Source organism: Melanerpes formicivorus, unplaced genomic scaffold, assembly GCF_026170545.1.
Source record: "Melanerpes formicivorus ecotype bairdi unplaced genomic scaffold, bMelFor1.0.p_v2 SCAF_45, whole genome shotgun sequence".
NCBI classification, from domain to species: domain Eukaryota; kingdom Metazoa; phylum Chordata; class Aves; order Piciformes; family Picidae; genus Melanerpes; species Melanerpes formicivorus.
In genome coordinates, this window is record NW_027142397.1 from 2,971,938 (window position 1) to 2,996,663 (window position 24,726).

The 24,726-nt window shown below is 60.6% G+C and overlaps 1 protein-coding gene across 1 annotated transcript; it reads right to left on the bottom strand.

The window, feature by feature from the left end:
• Positions 1-346: 346 nt before the first annotated feature.
• SMAP2 (small ArfGAP2) lies at positions 347-24,445 on the bottom strand. The gene is made up of 10 exons (XM_068159289.1): positions 24,261-24,445; positions 8,282-8,415; positions 7,383-7,468; positions 6,200-6,278; positions 4,911-4,997; positions 4,130-4,208; positions 3,555-3,655; positions 3,277-3,442; positions 2,725-3,047; positions 347-1,801 (listed from the first exon to the last, which is right to left on the bottom strand). The coding sequence occupies exons 1-10, from the start codon at positions 24,361-24,363 to the stop codon at positions 1,676-1,678; spliced, it is 1,284 nt and encodes a 427-aa protein (XP_068015390.1). The 5' UTR covers positions 24,364-24,445; the 3' UTR covers positions 347-1,675.
• Positions 24,446-24,726: the final 281 nt, after the last annotated feature.

Sequence of the window (24,726 nt, forward strand, 5' to 3'; positions counted from 1 at the left end):
CCTCCCTCCAGTTCTGCCAGCAGCCAGAGCTGCAGGAAGGCTTTCACCCATCCCCCTCAGCTCTGAGGGCCTCTTGTGTATATAAAAGTGTCAACTGACCTGATTCTGCCTCTGCTGAGCCTGGTTCTTTGCAAGCTGCTGGCCCAAAGCTCTCAGGCTCTTGGCCTGGCATTTGGGACACAGCCCTGCTGCAAAGCAGATGGAGCTGGGAGTCTGAGCTGGCTGCAAGGCTGCAACACCTCAAGGGAACAACAGTGGTGGTGTTCAACCCCAACCTGCTAACCTGCTTCAAAACCCAAACCCCAACAGACCCAAGCAAGAAACAAAAGGAGAAGCTGAAGGCAGCTGAGGTTTCACTGCAGTCCTTTATTGGGGAGGGATTCACATGTACACAGGAGGGAGGAGAGAGCAGAAGTTGGCCTTCTGGCTCTGAGCTGCTGGATTGAAGCAGTTGTGTTCTACTGAAGGATGAGAAAGGGAGGAGAACCCAACCCAGAAGGACCCTGACCCACCCACACTCCTTTTGGAGCCTGGATTGAAAACAAACAGCCAAGAGGGCATCAAGCTAGCTGGGAAGGGGCTACCAGGAACACACACAGGACCAACAACAACCACAACAACAACCACAACAACAACAACCACCACCCCCCCCCAAAAAATAATCTCTCTCTCTCTATATATATATATGAAAAAAGTATAAATTAGGATGTCAGAAGTGGTTTTAAAAGTGTAAGAAAACTTGCAGTGGGCTCTGAGCCCTTGAGGAGTTTACCTCTCCAGTTAGGTTGTTAAAAGGTAAATACATCCAAGGCCAGGGTGGGGGAAAGAAAACCAAACCAAGAGCCACTCTGAAGTGCAAGATTCACATTCCAAACAGCTTGGCCCTCCCCCAGCCTGTGAGAGGATCCTGCTGCCTCACCAGGTGGGGAGGGGAAGGGGAGAAGGGGATGGGGGGTGGGGGTCATCCAAGTGACTTTGGTTCCAATGAGGGCTGGGGGTGAGCCAAGCACAGCAAGGCCTCAGCTCTGGAGGGCTCCACTCAAGGGAAGAGGTAGCAAGGCTTGCTGGCCCCTGGGCTCGGGGTCACATCCAGCTGCTCAGCACCACGAGGGCTTTGCCCCCCTCTGCTAAGCAAAGACCCCTCACCCCCCAGGCTAACACTAGGCTTGAAGTGCTTGAGCTAAGGTCTCTCTGTAATACTGTCTGTGAGGTCCCACCCCCCACACTCCTCAGCCACACCTCTGCTAAGACACCCACAGGACATGGAAGTGCTACCCAGAAGCATTAGTGGAGGCTTGTGTGTGAGGGGGGTGGGGGGGAAAGAAAGTGGGGAGGGGGTGAGGAGGGGGTGGTCCACCCCAGAAGTGTGCATTGACTGTGCTAAGTAGAGGGGGGAGCTGATGTTCTGACCACTGAGGTTTCACTGTGTCTGACAGTGAGAAGGCAGAGATGGGGCTCAGGTTATGGAAAGAGGCTCAGAGGCTGGAGGTCAACCAGCCAGAAAGAGAAGGGGGGGGAAAAAAAACCCCAGAGAAAACAAAAAGCCAGACAAACCCTCCCCCCAAAAACCAAACCAAAGCCCTGAATGTCTCATGGAGCAGTTCTGAAGGACAGAAGGCATTAAAAAAAACCCCAACCCCCCAAGCCAAACCCAAAGGTCAGAGCTGCAAAGGGATCACTTCCAGAGCTGGGTGCTGAGGGACTGACTGCTGCCCTGGGCACCTCCTCCACCCATCGACTGTCCATAGCCCATCACGCCACTGGCTCCATAGAAGTTCATCCCAGCCATCTGCTGGGTCATCTGCAAGGGGGGAGAGGGGAGAGGGGAGAGGTCAAGGCTCTGGCAGAAAGGGAGAGGCAAGGAGAAGAGAGAAGCTGGCAGCCCACAGCAGCCCCAGGTCACACTCCTGCTCCCCAGCACCTTGGAAGCCTGGAGTGAGCCCTGCTGAGCACAAGGCAGGGAGGAGGTCACAGCCATGGCCCCCAGCTAGGCCTGGAGTGAGCTCTGCTGAGCACAAGGCAGGGAGCAGGTCACAGCCATGGCCCCCAGCTAGGCCTGGAGTGAGCTCTGCTGAGCACAAGGCAGGGAGGAGGTCACAGCCATGGCCCCCAGCTAGGCCTGGAGTGAGCCCTGCTGAGCACAAGGCAGGGGATCCACAGCCATGGGCAGGGACACCTCACACTACAGCAGGTTGCTCACAGCCACCTCCAGCCTGGCTGCAAACACCTCCAGGCAGGAGGCTTCCACCACCTCCCTGGGCAGCCTGTGCCAGGCTCTCACCACCCTCATGGGGAACAACTTCTTCCTCACAGTCAATCTCAATCTCCCCCTTCTAGTTCTGCTCCATCCCCCCCAGTCCTATCCCTCCCTGACAGCCTCACAAGTCCCTCCCCAGCTTTCCTGGAGCCCCCTGCAGCTCCTGGAAGGCCACAATGAGGTCTCCTTGGAGCCTTCTCCTCTCCAGACTGAACAGCCCCAACTCCCTCAGCCTGCCCTCACAGCAGAGCAGCTCCAGCCCTCTGCTCCTCCTGCTGAGATCCTTGCTCTCCACCAAGCCCTGGGAGCTGCTCTGCAGGCAGGCAGTGAGGGTTCAGCCCTCAGCAGGCCCCAGCCAAGAGGCTCCAGCAGCCCCCAAGCCTCCCGGGCGCAGCTCTCCGCTTCGCCACCCAGTGCCTCCCCTGCCCTGCAGCCAGCTGTGTGGGCAGCAGCAGATGCCAGCTCACCTGAGCAATGTTCCACTGAAGCTGCTGTGCTGGCTGCACACCATAGACAGGCTGGGGCACTGCTGCCATGCCAGCCACGTAGCCAGCCTGCTGGGCAGCCATCATGCCGTTGGGGACGCCGATGACGGCCGCCTGCACGTTGCCCACGTACCCGGCTGGTATGGCCATGGGTGCCACCATCCCTGTGGCTCCAGGCTGGGCCAGCATGCCCACTGAAGGTGCCATCATGCCTCCCATCATGCTGCTGGAGGGGGCCACTCCTGGAAAGCCAGGGTATGCTGCTGCAGGGTATGCCATCTGAGCCGGGGCCATGAACATTGCTCCTGGGGAGAGGCAGAGCAGAGGGGAAGGAAGGAAGTTTGTCAGGGGCTGAAATGCAGACCTTCAGCAGGCACCACCACAGCATCCCCTGGGCCACCACCTCCAGAGCAGCCTGCTCACCCTGCTGCTCCCCAGGCCTGCAGAAGGTCCACCCAGGAGCCCACATCTTGGCTTGGGACAGCCCCACCCCCAACTCTGCTGCCCCCCCACCTCTCTCCTGAGCTCTGTTACCTTGGGCAGACAGCTGAGGTGTTTGGGAGCCATACAAGGAGAGGATGGAATCCTTAGAGAGCTGCTTCTTCCCCACTTCCTCCCCCTTGCCTCCTGGCTCAGGGAAGAGGTTGAGGTTTTCAGGGACAGAACCAGCACTGCCAGCGGTCGGCATGGAGCCGGTGACCTGAGGGAGACACAGCACAAGTGTGCAGCAGCTGTTGCCAAGCCCTGGGGCACAGAGCCCCTCCTCCAAGCATCTAACCAGGCCTTGACAAGCACTCAGGCTCCCTGCTGACCTTCCTGGAGTCAGAGTTTGATCCCACAGAGGCAAAGAGATCCAGATCCTTCTCCAAGCTGCTGGGCCTGCCGTTTGTCATGGTGGTCATCACAGGAGCATCTGGGAGAGACAAAGCTGGGCTGGATGCTCACACAGATGGCTGAGGGGCAGCCTCCTTGCCACTCAACCCAGTGGCCTGACCTGCAACCTGCTTCAGCCAACACATCACTGCCAGCTCCTCACTCATCCTTCTGGTGCTGAGGAGGAGCTGGCTCAGAGGCCCAAGGAAGTGCTGGGTCTGTCCTCCTAACCTCCACAGCCAGGAGCCATGCTGGGCCTGGACCCCAGCAGAGCTGCTCCTGCCCTCCAGCAGAGCTGCTCCTGCCCTGCTCCAGGCACCAGCAGAAAGGAAAACTAAGGGGGGAAAAGCCAACTTCCTGCTGAGCTTGAGCTACATTGGAGCACTGAGAGCAAACCAGTTTGGTGTTCCCATCACCTGACACTGGTCACCTGACAGGGGGAATGAGGAATGAAAACTGAACTGGGGTTTAGGCTGAGGGCACCAAGTGCAGTGAGGGCTGGAAAGGCTCTTACCAAGTCCTAGCAAGTCCATGACTGGCTCAGATTTAGGAGAACCCTTCCTAGACTGTTGTGTTTCTTCTTTCTTCTGAGGCTGAGGAAAGAGAAGAGAGTCACAGACTGCACTGGGTTGGAAGGGAGCCTCAAAGGGCATCTTGTCCAACCCTCCTGCAGCCAGCAGGGACAGCCCCAACCAGAGCAGGCTGCCCAGGGCCACACTGAGCCTGATCTGCAGTGTCCCCAGGGATGGAGCCCCAACCACCTCTCAGTGCAGAACATCCTCCTGCTGGCCAGCCTAGGTCTGCCCTGCTCCAGTTTCAAACCACAGCCTCTCATCCTATCCCCCCCAGCAGGAGTTCCAGGTTTTGACTCTGATACAGTGGAGTCTTTCATGGGAGATGAACCCTTAGACCCTTGTTGGCTCCCTCTCTGCAGTGCACAGCAGTGCTCCCAAAGCAAACTATGGCAGAGCACCACAGAGCTTTACTGGCCCCCTTGCTGGGACCCACTGCCAAGCTCAAGCATGCTCTGGACTAGGGAGAAAAGCAACCTCTGAGGCTGGGAAGCTAAGCAGGGAGGAGCTGGATTCCAACCTGCTCTGCACTGCAAGGCAGAAGGCATCTGCTTAGTGTCTGCTGGGGCAGAGGCAAACAAGCTCCCAGCATCAGTGTGACTCAACACAGGCACTGCCATGACAGCAGGCAGCAAATATGCTTCCATATCCAGCTGGATTCTCTCTGCTCTGCTGGAGAGCAGCCCTCCCAGCTGAGCCATGCCCATGCCTGCTGCTCCTTACCATTTTCACCTTCTCAAAGATGATAGGCTCCAGCTTCCTCTCTGACACTGCCTCAGTACTCCTCTTCCATTTGTCATCTTTTTCTTTCTGCAAGGGAATAAACCCAACCAAAGCAGCAGCACCATGAGGGTCCAAGCTCCTGTCCTCACAGCCAGAGCTGTACATCCTGCTGCCACTGAGCAGGGAATCAGGGAGGCTGGAAAAGACCTCCCAGATCAGGTCCAACCATCAACCCCCACCCCACCAGGGCAACTAAACCACGGCCCCAAGTGCCAGGGCTGTGTTTCCTGAACCCCTCCAGGGATGGAGACTCCACCACCTCCCTGGGCAGCCTGTGCCAACCTCTGACCACTCTGGCAGCAGAGAAGTTTTCTCCTGGTATTCAAACCTACAGAGATGGCTCCTAGTCTCCAAGCTAAGCATGGTCTGACAAGCTGAGGGGAGACCTCACTGCTCTCTGCAACCACCCAAAGAGGCTGGAGTGAGGGGGGGGTTGGTCTCCTCTCCCTAGTATCAGCTGATAGGAGAGGAAATGGCCTGAGATTGTGCCAGGGGAGATCAGGAAACATTTCTCTGCTGCCAGAGTGGTCAGGGACTGGCAGAGGCTGCCCAGGGAGGTGGTGGAGTCCCCATCCCTGGAGGGGCTTAGGGAAGCTGTGCCCATGGGGCTTGGGGCCATGGAGGGGTTGGGTTGAAGGTTGGAATCAAGGATCCTAGAGGCCTTTTCCAACCTTAGTGAGTCTAAGCCTCAAACCTCCCCCAGCTTTGTGTCCTCAAGGGAGGGTTACAAACCAGAGGGTATCCTCAAGGTGGCCCTGAGAAAATCCCCTCCCTGGTGCAGAGAGCCCCTTTGGGCAAGGCTGACCAGGCTGAAGGCAGCAGCTTGGCAGGCAGGACAGAGAATGGATTCTGCAGCTGGGTCAGAGAAGTGAGTGCCCCTGCACCAAGGCTGGCCTGAAGTTAGCTCCAGGAGCTGGCTGGACTCTGAGAGCCCTTTTCCAAGCAAAGCAATTCTGGGATCCTCAGCCCCAAGAACAGAGGCTAAAGACCTCCTGGCTTTGATTTGAAGCCAGTCCTGCTCTGAGCAAGGAGTTCAGAGGATGGCCTTCAAAGGTCCTCCCTCCCATTGAGACTCCTCCTAGAGGAGGACTGACTGCAAGCAGCCCTTGGAGCAGAGCTTAGTCACTAATGCAGGAAGCACCTGGCCTGGTTGTGGTCACCCAGGCCCTGCTTACTCAGAAGGGAGGCACTCCTGGCTGTGAGCAGCTGGGGGTGGGGAGGACACTGACCCTGAAGGCAGCGATGTCGATGCTCCGGTCCAGGTACTTCTTCTTCTCATACTTGTCCCGGATGAAGCTCTCCACAGCTCTGCCAGCAGCTCGTTAAAGACAAAGGGATTCAAGAGCAGAAGCCTCACCCAGCTCTCCCTTGGCACGTGGGCACAAGGTACAGGCTGTAACCAGCCCAAGCCCTGCTCCAGGAGCATCTCCAGCAGGAGCCTGCTTAAAATAACTGAGCCCCGGAGCCAACTGCTTTGGCTCCTCCAGGTTCCTTGGAGGGGGGGGTTGGGGTTTTTTGGCCCCTGGGTTATTCCAAGCATCAGGATGCTATAATAGGTGCAGGAAAGCAGGGCTTGAATTCCTAGAGTGTTTTCCTCACTGTTCAGTCATCACTGAAGAGCACAAGAGTCGTTGGCACAGAGGTGAGCCAAGGGCTGGAGCACCTCTGCTATGAGGATGGGCTGAGGGAGCTAGGGCTGCTCAGCCCAGGGAAGAAAAAGCTTCTGGTGGCCTTTCAGTGCTTCAAGGGCTGAGCAGAAAGCTGGGGACACTTCAGGGCAGGGCCTGTTGTGAGAGGACAAGGGAGGATGGTTTGGACTGACAGAGGGAGACCAGGGAGAAGTTTGTTTCCCCTGCGAGCAGTGAGAGCCTGGCCCAGGTTGCACTGCAAGGCCACCAGGAGGCCTCCCTGCAGCCTTCTCTTCTCCAGGCTGCACAACCCCAACTCTCTCAGCCTGGCCTCACAGCAGAGGGCTTCCAACACCTCCCAGCAGTGCTGTGGCCTCCTCTGGCCCTGCTCCAACAGGTCCTTGTGCTCGTGCTGAGGAGTCTCCATCCACTCAACATCTCCAAACCCTGCTGGGTCAGGCCAAAGCTGCAGCTCAGTTTGTCAGCCCTGCTCCAACGTTGTCAGCTGCCTGCAGTGAGCATTTTAAGTGCTCAGCACTTCCCAAAGCCACCCCTCTGTGAACAGGCATCTCCTGCAGTGGCTGCAGTGGTGCTGCAGCTCTCCACCCTCGGAGCTCAGCTTCGCTCTCGAAGCGAGCAGCAGCTCGGGGGTGAAGCAACCCTCCCAGCCAGGACCTCCTTCTCCCAGCACAGGAAGCTAAACCTCCTAAGCAAGAAGGGCAGCCTCAAAGCAGCAGGATGAAAAGGCTCCAGGAGCTGGCAGCAGCAGAGGAAGAAAGGATGCTGATCTGTCTGAGGTCTCCTGAAGTTCTCTGGCAGGTAGGCTTCGTAGAGGCGATTTGCTTTCCCGTTCCCCATCTCCTGCATGCACTGCAAGGCAGAAACAACTCCTCAGCTGCTTGCTCCCCAGGCATGAAAGCTCTGCCACACACTGGCAGGCCAGGCTGCCAGGAGTCTCTCTGTGCTAACTACAAGGCACAGGCAGAGCTTTGAAGTCTTCTCTGGACCTGAAAGGCGCTCTGGGGGCTTGTGGTGGGAGCCTGCTGCAGCTGCTGCTGCTGCTGCTGCTTCCCCCCCGTGCCAGGCACTCAGCCAGCCCTTACCACCACTGCCACAGGGCTTCTGCCATGCCAAGCAGCACATTGGCCACCTGAAGGGAGGTTGGAGCCAGGTGGGGGTTGGTCTCTTCTCCCAGGCCACCAGAACAAGAGGACACAGCCTCAAGCTGTGCCAGGGGAGGTTCAGGCTGGAGGTGAGGAAGAAGCTCTCCCCAGCAAGAGAGATTGGCCACTGGGATGTGCTGCCCAGGGAGGTGGTGGAGTCCCCAGCCCTGGAGGTGTCTAGGAAGAGCCTGGATGAGGCCCTTGGTGCCATGGTTTAGATGGTGCTGGGTTGGACTGGATGAGCTCAAAGGTCTTTTCTACCCTGCTTAACTCTATTCTGCAGTCATTCTGCAAGTCCAGGATCCTGGAAGCCTCCAGAAGGTGGGCAGCAGCCCCAGGCCAGAGCAGCCTTTGGCAGCTGTGTCAGCATTTGCCTTGGCCCCCCCTGAGGTTTGCTGAGCCTGAAATGAGGACATTTGCCCTCCCCACCTAACCTACTTCCAGACCTCCTGCACTCCCCAGGCTTCCCAAGTGGCTGAAGGCCCTCTCCCAGCACCAGGGCTCACAGCCCACTCCTCACCTGGATCTGTTCTTGTGTCCACTGGTCCAGGTTGACAGATTTCACCCTGGATATGTGAACCCCCAGGTTCCTGTGGATGCCAGCACAGCGAATGCAGATGAAGACTCCGATGTTCCAGGATGCCCATCGGGGACCTGCCAGGAGAGACAGAGCTGGGCACCACCACACCAGCCTGGAGCTGCCTCCAGCCACTGAGAAACTACCAAGTGAACTGGGACTGAGGTGGTGACACTCCTGCAGATCAGGGATGGGAGCTGAGGCACCAGCAGGGTGCTCAGAGGCTGTCTCCCCAAGCTTTGCTGTGCTGTCTCCCTCTTCCCTTGTGGAGAGCTCCACCCCAGCTCTACCAAGCTGAGCAGAGGAGGGAGGAAAAGCAGCACTGGAGCCACCCAAGACACTTCAAAGCCCTGATTCCCTCTTGCTGAAAGAGATGGAGCAGGCAGCTCAACACAAGCCTGTGCTCCTGCTTGGAGGAGAATCTTCCTCTGGTAACCTTTGGGCAGTGGAGTCAGCTCCAGGACCTCCTCTGCTGCTCTAAGGCAAGGCAGCAGAAGACACTCCAGTGGCTGCCAGGCACCCAAACCTTCTGGCAGCCCTTCAAGGAGGCTACAGCTGAGGCAAGGGAGACAGCACAAGCCCAGAACTTTGGCCAGCACAAGGGGAAAGGAGAGGCAGGAGCAGCTCCCAGGCTGGGCCCCTGCCCCAGGGCTGCTGCTCAGTTCACTCCACAGTTTCTGCAGCTCCAGCACCAGGCTGAGGGTTTGCATGCAGCATTCAGGCAGGCAGGAGGGCTCCAAGGTGTGGAAGGGAGGTCATGCCAGGGAGGTAGAAGAAAACCACAAGGGGAAGGCCAAGAGGCTTGGGGTTACTCAGTGCCAGCAATGCAGCACCCTGGGGGCAGCAGAGAACTGCCCCCACCTGCAGCCCCCAGCCAGCAACACCCTCAGCCCCTCTGACCCACACAGCAGGAGGCCTTGGGAGAGACCTCCCCTCCCAAAGTCATCCAGTGCAAGCCCCTGGCAGAGCAGCAGCCCCCAGGAGCACATCCAGGTGGGCCTGGAGAGGCTCCAGAGCAGACTGCACAACCTCCCTGGGCTGAGGCTCCAGGCCTCAGCACCCTCACACTGATGAAGTTCTCCCTCCTGTTCCCCTGGCAGCTGCTCTGCCCCAGCTTGCCCCCCGTGCCCCTGGTGCTGTCCTTGGTCATCCCTGAGCAGAGCCTGGCTCCAGCCCTGCACATCTTCATCCCCAGCACTGAGGGCAGCCCTCAGGCTGCTCTGCTCCCAGCTCCCAGCCCCAGCTCTGGCCTCACAGGAGAGGTTCCACTGCCTGCAGCAGCTCTGTGCCTCTGGGCTGGGCTCTCTCAAGCAGTTCCCTGAGGTCCTTCTGGAACTGAGGGGCCCAGAACTGGACACACTATTGAGATGTGGCAGAGCAGAGGGGGAGGATAACTTCTCTGACCTACTCACCACAGCCCTTCTAACCCACCCCAGGCTGCCACTGGCCCTCATGGCCAGCAGGGCACTGTGCTGGCTCTGGGGCATCCTTCTGGAGGCAGAGCAGTGTCAGCAGCAGTGCTCTGTGGTGCCACACAGGCAGCTCTCACACCACATCACCTGGGGAGCTGCCTGCCAGTCACCCAGGCAGCACAGAGCCATGGAACTGCCAGGGCTGGGAGGGAGCTCAAGGCTCAGCCAGCTCCAAGCCCCTGCCATGGGCAGGGACCCCTCACCCCACAGCAGGCTGCTCAGAGCAGGGATGAGGCTTCCACCACCTCCCTGGGCAGCCTGTGCCAGGCTCTCCCCACCCTGGGCCAGCCTGCAGCATGGAGTCCCCATCCCTGGAGGTGCTCAGGAGGGGACTGGACCTGGCACCTGGTGCCATGGGTTAGCAGTCAGGGGGTGTTGGGTGAGAGGCTGATGACCTCTGAGGTCTCCTCCAGCCTTGGTGATTCTGTGCATGGCTCAGTCCCCTCACCACCTCCACAGCCCTCTGGGGGGGAACCAGCTCTTGCAGGCCCTCACTCACCCATCCTCCTGCCTAGCCCTCAGCTCCTTCACTACACCTCCCCCAGCCCCAGGGCAGAGTGCACCAGAGCAGGGGCTCAGCCTGAGACAGCACCTAAAGATGGGAGGTGGGGGCAGGCAGGGCAACACAAGGCTTGCTGAGGGCTAAGCCTGTGGCAGCCAAGGGGGAGGCAGGAGGCCTGAGCCCCCCTGAGTGACTGGGGGAGTCCCTCCCAGCCCCAGCCTGAGAGCTGTGAGGTGAGAGTGCCAGCAGGAGGGGGCAGGAGCTTCAAGGTTAGATTTAAACCCCAGCTATATTTAGCCCCCAGAGGGGCTAAAAGGATTAGCAGGCAGCTGGAAGCCAGGGCAGGAGTAATCAGCTCCCTGCTGGGGCACATGGGCTGGGGCAGAGCCACTGCAAGCCCCCACCCTGGGGTGCCACCAAGGAGCCTGGGCCAGGGCTGCAGCCTCCAGCCCCCTGGGGACCCCTGCAGCTGGGAGGGGCAGAGGAGAAGCAGCTCAGCAGGATGGCAGCCCTGGGGGCCAGAGCCCAGTGCTGGGGCAGGGCCACTCTGCCAGGGCCACTCTGCCAGGGCCCTTCAGCAGCACAGAAGGGCTCAGGCTGTCCCTCAGCACCTCTCTGACCCCCCTGCAGGGATGGGGTCCCCACCACCTCCCAGGGCAGCTTGCTCCAGCCTCTGAGAAAGCCTTTCAGGGAAGGAGCTGCTTCTGCTGTCCAGCCTCAAGCTCCTCAGGGGCAACCCAAACCCACCTGCAGCTCTGCCACCCTCCAGTGCCCACAGCCAGGAAGCCAAACCAACAGCTCTCCAGCTCCTGCAGCACTGTGAGGGCTGAGTGGGTGACAGAGCTCGCTGCAGATCTGCCCCAGGCTCCCACTCCCCTTCTGAGGCCACTGTGGAGCAGCTCACCCTAGAAACCACATCAGGAAGTGCCCAGCCAAGGGCTGCCTGGGGACAGCTCCTGCAGAGTCCCCTCCCCTCCTGCAGCAAGCCCCAGGGGCTGTCTGCAGAGCTGAGCTTGGTCACTGCAGCAGGTTGCTTCCCCCAGACTAAAGCAAACAGAACCACAGACTGGGCTGGGCTGGAAGGGAGCTCAGAGCTCAGCCAGCCCAAGCCCCTGCAGGCAGCAGGGACATCCCCCACCAGAGCAGCTTGCTCAGAGCCCTGTCCAGCCTCACCTTCAACAGCTCCAGGGCTGGGGCCTCAAACCACCTCCCTGGGCAGCCTGCTGCAGTGCTCCAGCAGCCTCCTGCTGCAGAACTTCTTCCTCACAGCCAATCCCAATCTGCTCTGCTCTCATTTCCAACCATTGCCCCTGGGCCTGTCCCTGCAGCCTTTGCACACAGTCCCTCTGCAGCCTTCCTGTAGCCTCCTTCAGGCACTGGCAGGCAGCTCTGAGGTTCCCTGGAGCCTTCTCCAGGCTGATCACCCCCAGCTCCCTCAGCCTGGCCCCACAGCAGAGGGGCTTCAGCCTCCTCATCATCTTCATGGCCTGCTCTGGAGCTGCTCCAGCAGCCCCATGTCCTTCCTGGGCCTGGGGGGGCCCAGAGCTGGACACAGCACTGCAGGTGAGGCCTCAGCAGAGCAGAGGGGCAGAAGGGGGCTCCAGGGAGGCTGGGGAGGGACTGCTCAGGATCTCAGGCAGTGATAGGACTAGGGGGAATGGAATGAAGCTGGAGGTGGGGAGATTCAGGCTGAAGGGGAGGAGGAAGTTCTTCCCCATGAGAGTGGTGAAGCCCTGGAATGGGTTGTGCAGGGAGGTGGTTGGGGCCCTGTCCCTGGAGGTGTTTAAGCCCAGGCTGGCTGAGGCTCTGGCCAGGCTGATCTAGTGTGGGGTGTCCCTGCCCATGGCAGGGGGGTTGGGACTGGCTGATCCTTGTGGTCCCTCCCAACCCTGACTGATGCTTTGATGCTATGATGCTATGATGCTATGAACCCCCTCCCCCCAGCTGCTGAGGCAGCCCAGGAGCCACAGCGGCTGAGCAGTGGCAGAGGGGGCAGAGTGCCTCAGAAGCCAAGGGCAGGGGGGGGAAAGAGAGGGTTTGTGTTGATAAGGGACTGGAGAGACCCCCAGCAGCCTTTACCAGCACTGCTGGAGCTGCTGTGGAGCACTGCCTGCCCCCCCAGGCTTTGTGGGCAGCGGGAGGCCCCAGGCCAGGGGCACTGCAGCCTGGGAGCTGCTCTGCAGAGGGCTGAGGGCAAGGCTGGGTAATCCTCCAGCAAAACCATGAATGGAATTGGGCCCTGCAGGAGCCCTCTTCTTAATGGGCTAAAAATAGCTGCCCTGGGGCTGCTGTCCTCACAGCCAGCTTGGCAGCCTGAGCCCCAGGGTGAAGCCTCAGCTCCCAGCGGCAGAGGGGCAGCTGGCTGCAGGGTAAGGGCTCAGGGTGGGAGGGACCTCACAGATCATCTGCTCCAACCTCCCCCCCATGCCCAGGGACACCTCTCAGCCAGCCTCAGCTGCTCAAGGCCTCATCCAACCTGGCCTTGAACACCCCCAGGGAGGAGGCAGCCACAAAGCTCCCTGGGCAGCCTGTGCCAGGGTCTCAGCTCCCTCCTGCTGAAGAACTTCTCCCTCAGCTCTGCCTCAGCTCCAAACCATTCCCCCTTGTGCTGTCTCCAGACACCCTCAGGGAGAATCCCTCTGCAGCCTCCCTGCAGGATCCCTTCAGCTCCTGGCAGCAGCTCTGAGGTGCCCCTGGAGCCTTCTGCTCTGCAGGCTGCACAGCCCCAGCTCCCTCAGCCTGTGCTCAGAGCAGAGCTGCTCCAGCCCTTGGCTCACCTTTGTGCCCCTCCTCTGGCCTCACTCCAGCAGCTCTGTGTCCTTCCTATGCTGGGGACAGCAGCCCTGGACAGAGGAGCAGCAGGGATTGAAGAGCCCAGCCAGAGCCTGGGTTCTGCCATCCTCAGGCTGGCTCAGCCCACGCTGGGATCCACTCCTGGCCTGGCAGTGGCTGCAGGAAGGTCATCAGCTGCAAAGCCTCCACTGCTGGGGCAGCCTGCAGCTGAGAAAGCTGCACTGAGCATTTGGCTGCATTCCTGAGCCAGGATGCTCCAGCAGCCAGCAGAGACTAGAAAGCTATGTGCAAGGAACTCAGCTGCCCAGGCAGTGCTTGCAGGAGACACTTCCAGCCTGCTCTCCATCCCAGCCTGTCAAAACAAAGCCCACATACCAAGCTGGGCACAGCAGCAGGAGTTAGCAGCTCACTTGGCAGCAGCAGTGCCTACCAGGTCTGCCTGAATGATCTGCCCTTGCTGCCAAGGCTCCCAGCTGCCTCCAAGCCCCCAGCACAGCCTGGCTGCCCCACATGAGGCCTTAGGCCCTCCCTAGACCCTGCCCCAGGGGGGGTTAGGGTTGGATGCTGGAAGAAACTTCTTGCCTGAAAGGGGTCTCAGACTGGCACAGCCTGCCCAGGGAGGTGGGCAACCCCCAGCCCCTGGAGGGGCTCTCAATCCCCCCAGCCCCCTGGAGGGGCTTACAGCTACATAAAATCATAGAGTCATAGAATCAATAAGGTTGGAAAAGACCTCAAAGATCATCAAGCCCAACCTGACACCCACCACCTCCTGCCAACCAAACCCTGGCTCAAAGTGCCACATCCAATCCCCTCCTGAACACCTCCAGGGCTGGGGACTCCACCACCTCCCTGGGCAGCACTTTCCAGTGGTGAACAACTCTCTCTGGGAAGAGCTTTCTCCTCACCTCCAGCCTAAACCTCCCCTGGCACAGCTTGAGACTGTGTCCTCTTGTTCTGGTGCTGCTTGCCTGGGAGAAGAGACCAACCTCTGCCTGGCTACAACCTCCCTTCAGGGAGTTGCAGAGAGCAAGAAGGTCTCCCCTGAGCCTCCTCTTCTCCAGTCTAAGCAACCCCAGCTCCCTCAGCCTCTCCTCCCAGGGCTGTGCCCCAGACCTCTCCCCAGCCTCATTGCCCTTCTCTGGACACCTTCCAGCATCAAAATGTCCTTCTTAAACTGAAGGCCCCAGAACTGGGCTCAGTACTCAAGGTGTGGCCTAAGCAGTGCTGAGCACAGGGCAGGATGAGCTCCCTGCTCCTGCTGGCCCCACTGGCCTCACCCAGCCTGGCCTTGAACACCCCCAGGCAGGAGGCAGCCACAGCCTCCCTGGGCAGCCTGTGCCAGAGCCTCACCACCCTCCTGCTGAGGAACTTCTTACTCAGCTCCACTCTGACCCTGCTCTGCCTCAGCTTCAAACCATTCCCCCTTGTCCTGTCTCCAGACCCCCTCAGGAGAAGTCTCTCTGCAGCCTCCCTGCAGGATCCCTTCAGCTCTGAGGTGCCCCTGGAGCCTTCTCCTCTGCAGGCTGCACAGCCCCAGCTGCCTCAGCCTGTGCTCACAGCAGAGCTGCTCCAGCCCTTGGCTCACCTTTGTGCCCCTCCTCTGGCCTCACTCCATCACCCTCTGGCCTGACTCCAGCAGCTCTGTGTCCTCTCCTCCCCTCACCACGAGCTCTCCACCTCCCAGGTGGCAGAGTACAGCTGGCACAGAACAGCTCCAGGAAGGCTGAGAGGGTTTGCTGAGATGTCCTCTGCTGGGAGGATGATCTTTGTTATCTATTCCTGGCAGACATGCATCCCTCTGGGTGTGACTCAGAGCTCTCTGCAGCTCATTGCTTCCTACCACTTCCCCCCTCCCCAAGCACAAACCAGCTCCACAGTAACCTCCCCCCACCCCACCCCCCAGGCTGGGCTTCCTTTACTCACTTTATGGCTTGAGTGGGAAGCTGCAACCACCTGCAGGTCGGTGGAGGTAGGGTTAGGGTCACAGCTAGAGAGAGCTGTGCCCCCTCCCCTGCCAGCCTTACAGCTTGGTGCCTTCAGAGGGGTTGAGGGCAGCCTCACAAAGGCAGCTCCCAGCATCACCACTGCCCCGTGCACAGGGCTGCTGCTGCCCTCACTCCTGAAGAGCAGAGCAGCTCAAAAGCTGAAGAGAAGCTGCTGCATCAAAGCCCAGCATGGCAGGATTGGAAGGGACCTCTGGAGCTCACCCAGTCCAAGCTCCCTGCTCCAGCAGGGCAGCCCCAGCAGCCTGCCCAGCACCACAGTGCCCAAGGAGGGTTGGAAACTCTCCAGAGGAGACTCCACAGCCTCTCTGGGCAGCCTGCTCCAGGGCTCAGCACCCTCACACCAAAGGAGTTCCTCCTCCTGTTCAGGTGGAACCTCCTGGCTTCCAGCTTGTGCCCACTGCCCCTTGTCCTGGCCCTGGAAAGGGTCTGGCCCCATCCCTGCTAAGGGTTAGTTGTTTAGGTGGCTTGGACATGGTGATCTTGAAGGTCTCTTCCAACCTGGTTTGGTTTATTCTATTGATTCCCCCTGGCTGAGCACTGCTCAGCTCCCCTCTGGGGCTGCTCTTCTCCAGGCTCCACAGCCCCAGGGCTCTCAACCTTTCCTCCTCACAGAGCTGCTCCAAGCCCCTTCAGCATCCTCACAGAGCTGCTCCAAGCCCCTTCAGCATCCTCACAGAGCTGCTCCAAGCCCCTTCAGCATCCTCAGAGCCTCCACTGGCCTCTCTCCAGCAGTTCCCTGTCTCTCTTGAGCTGGGGAGCCCAGAACCAGACCAAACACTGCAGCTGTGACCTCAGCAGGGCAGAGCAGGGGAGGAGGAAAGGCCTCCCCTCGCCCTGCTGGCCACAACCTTCCCACTGCCCCCAGGCAGCACTCCTGGAGGCACTGCAGAGCATTGTGACTGCAGCTGAGAGCTGAAATGAGCACAGGAGGCAAGATCCACCCCCCCTGGCAAGCTGCTCTTACATAAGGCTGAGCTTTCTCCTCACACAGGATGTTCCCAAGGCAAGCTGCAGAGCTCCAAGCCCAACACTGTGGGGCTGGGGTTTGTTTTCCCCCTCCCCTGGTGGCTTTTCTTCTGAAGCCCACTGCAGGCAGGCAGTGTGAGCACCACTGCCCGCTGCTTCAGCTCTCCCATCATCATCATCAGCATCTCCCTCACATGCAGCCCTGCCAGGCAGCTATTTGCAAGGCTCCTTTTCCTCCTGCTTTGCCTGGGAAGGAAATTCAGCTGCAGTTCAATGGTCTGCTGATGGAGGAGCTGAGTCACAGCAGATTCCTGGTGGGCATTAGCAAGGTGCTTCAGATTCCTACCACTGGGGCTGGGCTAAGCCAAGTGGAACCAGCTGCCTTCCCCACCCCCCTGCCAGGCACCCTCCCTGAGGTGGACCTGCTCCAGCCCCAAGCTTTCAAATCCTGCCACAGCCTCACAAAGGTTGGGAAGGACCTCGAGGATCATCAGGTCCAACCTACCAACACAGCCCCCATGACCAGACCATGGCTCCAAGGGCCACATCCAATCCCCTCCTGAACACCTCCAGGGCTGGGGACTCCACCACCTCCCTGGGCAGCACATCCCAATGGCTAACAACTCTCTCTGGGAAGAACTTTCTCCTCACCTCCAGCCTAAACCTCCCCTGGCACAGCTTGAGGCTGTGTCCTCTTGTTCTGCTGCTGGGTGCTAGAGAGAAGAGACCAACCTCTGCCTGGCTACAACCTCCCTTCAGGGAGTTGTGGAGAGCAAGAAGGTCTCCCCTGAGCCTCCTCCTCTCCAGGCTGAGCAACCCCAGCTCCCTCAGCCTCTCCTCACAGGGCTGTGCCCCAGACCCCTCCCCAGCCTTGTTGCCCTTCTCTGACACCTTCAAGTCTCTCAATGTCCTTAAACTGAGGAGCCCAGAACTGGACACAGGACTCAAAGTGTGGCCTAACCAGTGCTGAGCACAGGGCACAATGACCTCCCTGCTCCTGCTGGCCACACTCTTCCTGATCCAGGCCAGGATGCCCTTGGCCTTCTTGGCCCCCTGGGCACACTGCTGGCTCCTGTTCAGGCAGCTGTCAATCAGCACCCCCAGGTCCCTCTCTGTTTGGCAGCTCTCAGCCACTCTGCCCCCAGCCTGTAGCTCTGCCTGGGGTTGCTGTGGCCAAAGTGCAGCCCCTGGTACTGGGACTTGTTGAATGCCATCCTGTTGGCCTCTGCCCATCTGTCCAGCCTGTCCAGGTCCCTCTGCAGAGCCCTTCTGCCCTCTAACTGACCAACATCTGCTCCCAGCTTGCTGTCAGCTGCAAACTTGCTGATGCCTGACTCCATCCCCTCCTCCAGATCATCAATGAAGATGTTAAAGAGCACAGGGCCCAGCACTGCTCCCTGGGGCACACCACTGGTGCCTGGCTGCCAGCTGGCTGTGGCACCATTCACCACCACTCTCTGGGCTCAGCCTCCAGCCAGTTCCTAACCCAGCTCAGAGTGCTGCTCTCCAAGCCAGGGGCTGACAGCTTGGCCAGGAGTTTGCTGTGGGGGATGGTGGCAAAGGCCTTGCTGCAGCCCAGGCAGACCACATCCACAGCCTGCCCCACAGCCACCAGGCAGTCCCCTGATCATAGAGGGAGATCAGGCTGGAGAGGCAGGACCTGCCCTTCCTAAATCCATGCTGGCTGCCCTCCCTGCCTCCCCCATCCCCCACTGAACTGCCTCCCCAGGCCCTCCCCCACCAGGACCAGCTCTGGCTTTGTGCTGTGCCCAGCAGGAAGGTTTCCCTCCCCAGGTCAGAAGAGGAGGTTGGTTTTGGCACGGGAGCCACAGCTCTCACAAGACACAAGGGGTGAAGGGAAGCTTCAGACAAACCAGGAGCAGCACAGGGCAGCCTCAGCTGATGGCCAGAGCCAGCAGTCCTTGCTGGTGCTCCCTGAGGAGGAGCCTGCAGTCCTGACGCCAGCCCAGCTGGATCCAGGCAGCCTGTGGGACAGATGGGACTGGAGGAGCAGAGGGAGGAAGTGTGGGAGAAGGAGAGAATCAAAGAGCATTAGCTGCATGTACACAAGTCCAGCAGAGAGCTCTAGAGTCAGAGAGGAATGCCCTCAGGGCAAGAGCCACTCGGGGCAAGGCATCTCCCCTGCCCTGGCAGGCAGCTGAAGGGCAGGTCCAGCCTGCAGCTCACACCACAGCCCTCCATCCACCTTGGAGCTTCAGCCTCCAGCCCCATCCTGGTGCTCAGCAGCCTAGCTCCAGAGGGATAACCAGGACAGGCTGCTCAGCAGCTGTGCTGCCTCACACACACAAGAAAGCACAGCAGCACCCCAAGCACCCCCAGGAGGCACAAGAAGTGCACTGGCAGGAGAGGCTCTGCTCTCACTCTTCTCTTTTAAGGGGTTTGGGGCAAGTGGCTCACACAGCAAAGGGCTTCACAACACATCCTGGCCATTCCTCACTCCAGCTCTCAGTGAAGACAACCACTCCACCACCTCAGCCTTGCTGGGAGGGGATGCTGGCTGGGACTCCGGGCTGCACTCACTGCAGCAAGAGGAACTGGCCACTGGGATGTGCTGCCCGGGGAGGTGGTGGAGTCCCTGGCCCTGCAGGGGGTCACAAAAGGCTTGGATGTGGCCCTGGGAGCCAGGGTTTGGTTGTCAGGAGGTGTTGGGTATTAGGTAACAGGTGGATGATCTCTGAGGGCTCTTCCAAGCTGGGAGACTCTGCCTGTGAGCAGGAAGCTGAGCATGGAGAGCACTGAGAGCTGCACAGGAGATCCAGCAGCCTCTGACAGCTCCTGCAGGGGGGAATCCTTCACAGCTTCCTTGAGTGGATGGAGCTGGAAGGGACCTTGAGAGGCAGAGTCACAGAAGGGGTTGGGCTGGAGGGGACCTTCGAGGTAGAATCACAGACTGGGTTGGGTTGGATGACCTCAAAGCTCATCCAGCTCCAACCCCCTGCCCTAGGCAGGGACACCTCCCACTGCCCCAGGCTGCTCAAGGCCTCATCCAGCCTGGCCCTGAGCACCTCCAGAGGGGCCATCCACAGCCTCCCTGGGCAGCCTGTGCAGTGCATCACTGGGAAGAGTTTCTCCCTGGTCTCTTTGTGCCCAACACAGCTTTGGGGGTGGCCTGAAAGACCTCCACTGAGCTCCTGAGTCCTGCCTGGATCAAGTCATGCAGCTGCCTCTCTGACCCAGAAACATCCACCCCTGAGTCCCACTGGCAGGCAGCAGCCCAGCTGCCCTCTGCCCCAGCACAGGATGGTTCCCCAGGGGGCAGCCACCCACTCACCCTTCCCCAGCTCCCCCCCAGCAGCTCCAGGCAGAGCATTTGCAATGCAAAGAGGAAGCAGCAGGGGAAAGACCTCACCCAGCTTCCTCCCAGGCCAGGGCCTCTGACCACAGCAATGTTTAGTGCTGCAGAAGCACAAAGCAGAGCCCCAAACCCAGCACCCCAAGCTTGCTCTCACAGTCTCCTTGCCCCTTTTTGCTCCCCTCCAACACCCTGGGACCTGGGGCACTGCCCCCCCACCCCCCTGGCCCACCGAGGGAAGGCACCAGGCTGAGCCCTCTGCAGGGTGAGGCTCATCTCTGTAGCTCTTCCAGAAGAGCCATGGGAAGAGCAAGTGAGGGCACCACTGCCTCCAACAGCTTGCTCCAAGAGCAGCCCTGGGAAGTGCTGCACCCCACAGAGGTCACCTTGGCTCCAGACAGGAGGGGAGGAGAACATCTTGGAGGAATTGGTGCTCCCTCCTTATCACCTGAGGAGATCAGGCTGGGAATCACTTCTCAGCACTGCCTGGGGGAAAGCCAGGAGTGGGAGGAACACAGAAGGTTTTGTCCCCAGGCACTCACTCTGAGGGCAGAAGGGACTGAAGATAGCCAAGTGGTCACCAGCAGGGGCACAGCAAACAGGAGCTGCACCCCAGAGTGCAGGGTCCAAGCAGCAGCCAACAGCATGAGGCCTTGAGCCCACCACTGAGGCCTTGAGCCCACCACTGAGGCCTTCTGCTCAGCAGGAGAGGAGGGGGCACCCAGGGGCACTGCAGCTCACCCCCAGGGGCACTGCCATCCCCTCCAGCTCTGCAGAGAAGTGCAAAGAACAGAGCAGGGGAAGCCAGCAGGCAGCCAGGGCACTGGCACCAGGCACAGGGGCAGTGTGGGTGGCAGCTGAGCAGCCTCTGCCTGGCTCACCAGAGCTCTGGAAGGCTCAGAGGGAGCCCCAAAGCCACCACCACCACAGCCAGGAGGCAGCAGCAAAGGCCAGGGGGTCCAAAGGCAGTGCCCTAGTGCCAGAGTGCCTTGGGAGGTGCTGCAGCAGCTGCCAGCTTCTGCTCCCAGCCTCCAACCCCTGCACAAAGCATGGAATGATGGCAGGCAGTGGGCTGGAAGGGACCCCCAGAGGGCACCCTGGCCAAGCCCAGGGCAGGCAGCAGGGACACCTCCACCCCCAACAGGCTGCCCAGGGCCCCAGCAAGCTTGACCTTGGCTGTTGCCAGGGCTGGAGCCTCCACCACAGCTCTGGGCAGCCTGTCCCAGGGTTTCACCACTCTCACTGTGAGGAACTTCCCCCTGAGGGCCCAGGACTCCTGCTGATGTTGCATGTGAGCTGGCAAAGGGGAAGCTGGCACAGGAAGCCTGCCCCTGCCAGCACCAGCCAGCCCCCCCCAGCACCACTGCCTCAGGGGCCAGGCTCCAGCTGTGCCCCTGGCAAACTGCTCTCCCCAGGCCTGCCCAGGACATCCCTTCAGGTGCTGCAGCCTGGAAGTGGCCAAGAGCAGAGCCTGCTCAGCCAGGGAGCTGCAGGCAGCGCTGGGGGGTGGAAGGAAGCCATCAGGAGGTGGCACACACCACATGGCCTCCCAGCAGCAAGGCAGGCAGGGACTCCTCAGACTTCAAGCAGCCATCCCTGAACCAAGGGGTGGCTTCTGCTCTGCACAGGCAGAGCTGGGGCCTGGCTCCACAGCCAGCCCCAGCAAGCAAACCACAGCCCAGCATGGTGCTGTGGCTGCCACCACCTGCCAGGCCCATGCCTGGAGACCTCCCTGGCCACAAACTCTCTGATGCTGCCCCCAGGAAGGAGATTTCACACCTCCCTGAGCCTCATGGGCAGTGAAGGATTGCTCTGCCAGGACCACAGAAGCCTTCTCCTCAGGGGCTGAAGCAGCCACAAGCAGCTCCCAGCTGCAGTGCTGAACTGCACACTGCTTCATTCAGGCTGGGAAAGGCCTTCAAGAGGAAGCCCAACCCTTCCCCCTGCCCTACCAAGCCCACCACCAAACCACACCATGCAATGCTTTGGGTTGGGGCTGGTCACTCTGGCGAGGAGAAGGCTCCCAGGAGACCTCATTGTGGCCTTCCAGGATCTGCAGGGGGCTCCAAGCAAGCTGGAGAGGGACTGTTGAGGGTGTCAGGGAGTGATAGGACTGGGGGGGATGGAGCAAAACTAGAAGTGAGGAGATTGAGATTGGATGTGAGGAAGAAATTGTTCCCCAGGAGGGTGGTGAGAGCCTGGCACAGGCTGCCCAGGGAGGTGGTGGAAGCCTCATCCCTGGAGGTGTTTGCAGCCAGGCTGGATGTGGCTGTGAGCAACCTGCTGTGGTGTGAGGTGTCCCTGCCCATGGCAGGGGGCTTGGAGCTGGCTGAGCCTTGAGCTCCCTTCCAACCCTAACAATTCTCTGAGGCTAAACCTCCAAAGGGCATCCAGAGCACTCCCCTTGCAGTCAGCAGGGGCACCCCCAGCTAGATCAGGCTGCCCAGACCTCACTGAGCCTCACCCTGAATGTCTCCAGGGATGGGGCCTCAACCACCTCCCTGGGCAGGCTGCTCCTGTGCTGCACTACCCTCAGGGCAAAGCACCACCTCCTCCTCACAGCTTTTTCTGACACCCAGGGATGGTGACTGCACCCCCACCTGCCTGACAACCTGAGTTTCCCCCCTTAATGTCCAACCTAAAGCTCCCCTGGTGCAGCTGGAGGCCATGCCCCCTTCCATCACTGCTTCCTGGGGAGAAGAGACCAGCACCCACCTCACAACCACCTCCTTTCAGGGAGCTGCAGAGGGTGAGAAGGTCTCCCCTCAGCCTCCTAAGGAGCTGGAACACTGCACTTGCAGGCTGCTCTGTGAGGAGAAGTCAGATAACCACAGCAGAGCATCTCACCTGGAACTGGGATGAGGATTTGTTTCCCCAGCACATGCACCACTGCCTCTTCCCCCCCAAGCAGAGAAGATAAGGCAGCTATTTTTGCCCTTGGCACTGCTATCAGGAGCCAAGAGATAAGTGGCTGGCAAGTGGGAGGCATCTTGTGCTCCCTGCCAACAGCCTGCTGTGGTCAGGCACAGGCAGGTGTGCAATGCCCCTCAGTGTGCTGCCCCCAGGACAAGGCAGCTCCTCACCAGCAGCTTGTGGTGTTTGGGGTTCCCATCACAGCAGGGCTGAAAACCAAAGCTCAAGGACATCATCCTCCAGCTTGTTCAGTGATGCTCTCTGCAGGCTTTGGAGGTCACATGGAGGTGACCAAGTCTGCCCCTTCCAGATGGGCACCCCAAGAGCCCCAGCTCATGAACTGCAGCTATGAGGAGACTCAGAATGGGTTGGGTTGGAAGGGACCTTGATGATCATCCAGTTCCAACCCCCCTGCCACAGGCAGGGACACCTCCCTCCAGCCCAGGCTGCTCAAGGCCTCATCCAGCCTGGCCTTGAACACCTCCAGGGAGGGCACATCCACAGCCTCCCTGGGCAGCCTGTGCCAGTCTCTCCCCACCCTCACTGCAAGGTATTGCTTCCTCATCTCCACTCTACACCTGCCCTCCTCCAGCCCCTCTCCATTGCCTGTCCTCCTCTCACTCCTACTGTGGGAGAAGCCTCAAGCTGAGCTCTCCAACTGGTTATAAAACCTCATTCAAAGAGCATCTTGGGCAGACATGGGCAAACCCTTGCCCCTGCTGCCAGAGGAAAGCAGAGCACTTGCCGGTGGCCAGCCCCAGGAGGGCATCTGCATCGCCACGGAACAAGCAGCAGTTGCTTTGTTCATCTGTTTTGGCTTCTGCGATCCAAACATTTGCATCTGACTTCCTCTCCCCTCCCCTCCCACTGCTTTCTAAGACAGGTAGGGATCACAGCGTGCCTGGAAAGCAGCACCGAGTGGGAAAGGAAGCAGAGGGCAACCCCCTGGAACTGCCTCAGTGCTTCCCCCCTCCAGGGCTCGGTTACAGCTCCTCACAGGCTGCGCCGCCAGCCGCTGCCTCCCCTCTGATCCTCTAAAGACGATCAGCAGCTGATCTCACGATCAGCAGCTCCCCTGCCCGCTCTGACTCGCAGGATGTGACTCCCCGGCTGGAATGCCCTCCAACATTACGCAACAGCATCTTCCCAGCTTCCTCTCAGCGAGCCGAGGCGGCTCCCCGGGAGCAGCCCCCGCACCCCGGGAAGCGCTCGCCCCCCGCCGCGGCAGGCCGAGCGCCCAGGGGGGCGGCGAGGCACCGGATGAGGACCTCGGGCTGCCTTCTCCTCAACTCGCCTGATAAGGCAGAGCTGCAGAGCGGAGCTAGAGGCACCGGAGCCGTTTCTCTGCCAGCACCAGCGGCTGCGGCGCGGATGCTGCCGCTGACAGCGAATCCAACCCTGCTGAAGCCAAACCTGGGGAGAGGGGGGGAGGCTGTCTTTTAAACACCGAGCGGCTGCTCACCCCGAGGAGAAGCCACCAGCTGCGCTAGGAACCCCAAGCGGCCGGGGCCTGGCTGCAGCGGCCTCGGGCTGCACCACTGCCCGCAGCCGGCGCTTGCCCTGCCCGCTCCCGGGGGAGACCGGAGCGTGGAGCTGCCAGCCCCCAGGCCCGGCCAGGCTTGGGCACCTGGAGAAGCCCTCCCTCCTCAGCTCCCGGGCAGGGGGTCATAGAAGAGCCCGGGAGGGAGGCAGCACTCCACCACACACCGGTACCGAGGGGCTGCCGCCTGCGCCGGCTCGCTCCCACCAGGCCCCGCCGCCGCCCCCTCAGCCAGCGCGGCCCGCGGGGACGTGGGAGAGCGGAGGTCCCCAAATGGCCACAGCAGCAGGCCTCAGGATTCGGAGCCAGCAACCCTCTCCACGCCGGCACCGAGAGGGTGGAACCCGCACTCAACCGGTCCCACCAGGCCCCATCGCCCCCCTCTGCCGGCGCGTCCCACCAGGAGGCCGGCGGTACCTTTGGCCTGGCAGTCGGCGCAGTACTTGTTCTCCTCCTCCACCAGCAGGCTGGCCAGGACCGCCTGGTATCGGTCCACATCGCGCACCGACTTGCCCGTCATGGCGCGGCCGGCGCTGCCCGCCCGCGGGTCACGGCGCCGCCGTCCCGGGCACCCTCCGCTTCCTGCTTCCGGCAAGGGGGAGGCGGGGCGAGGGGAAGGGAGGAGCCAATGAGCGCCAGCGCGCGCGCTTTAACGCCTTCCCCCCGCCCCACCCCGTCGCTGTTGATTGGTTGCGCCCGCGGGAGGGAACCAATCGGAGAAGGGTGGAGTGGAGAGGGGGAGGCATGAAGGGGTTCGGTCACGTGACGGGCCGGGCTGGGGGCGTGGGGCGGGGGCGGAGCACGGGAGGGGCTGGGGGGGGGGAGGGGCTGGGTTTTGGGGTTCGAGGGGTGAGGGGTGCAGAGCGGGGGGGGGTGTCGGGGT

Coding starts and splice junctions, on each gene's coding strand:
- SMAP2 (XM_068159289.1), bottom strand. CDS start 24,363: ATGACGGGCAAGTCGGTGCGCGATGTGGACCGATACCAGGCGGTCCTG. Junction 8,416..24,260: donor CGCCGACTGCCAGGCCAAAG/GTACCGCCGGCC, acceptor CTCTCCTGGCAG/GTCCCCGATGGGCATCCTGG. Junction 3,656..4,129: donor CATGGACTTGCTAGGACTTG/GTAAGAGCCTTT, acceptor TGTCTCTCCCAG/ATGCTCCTGTGATGACCACC.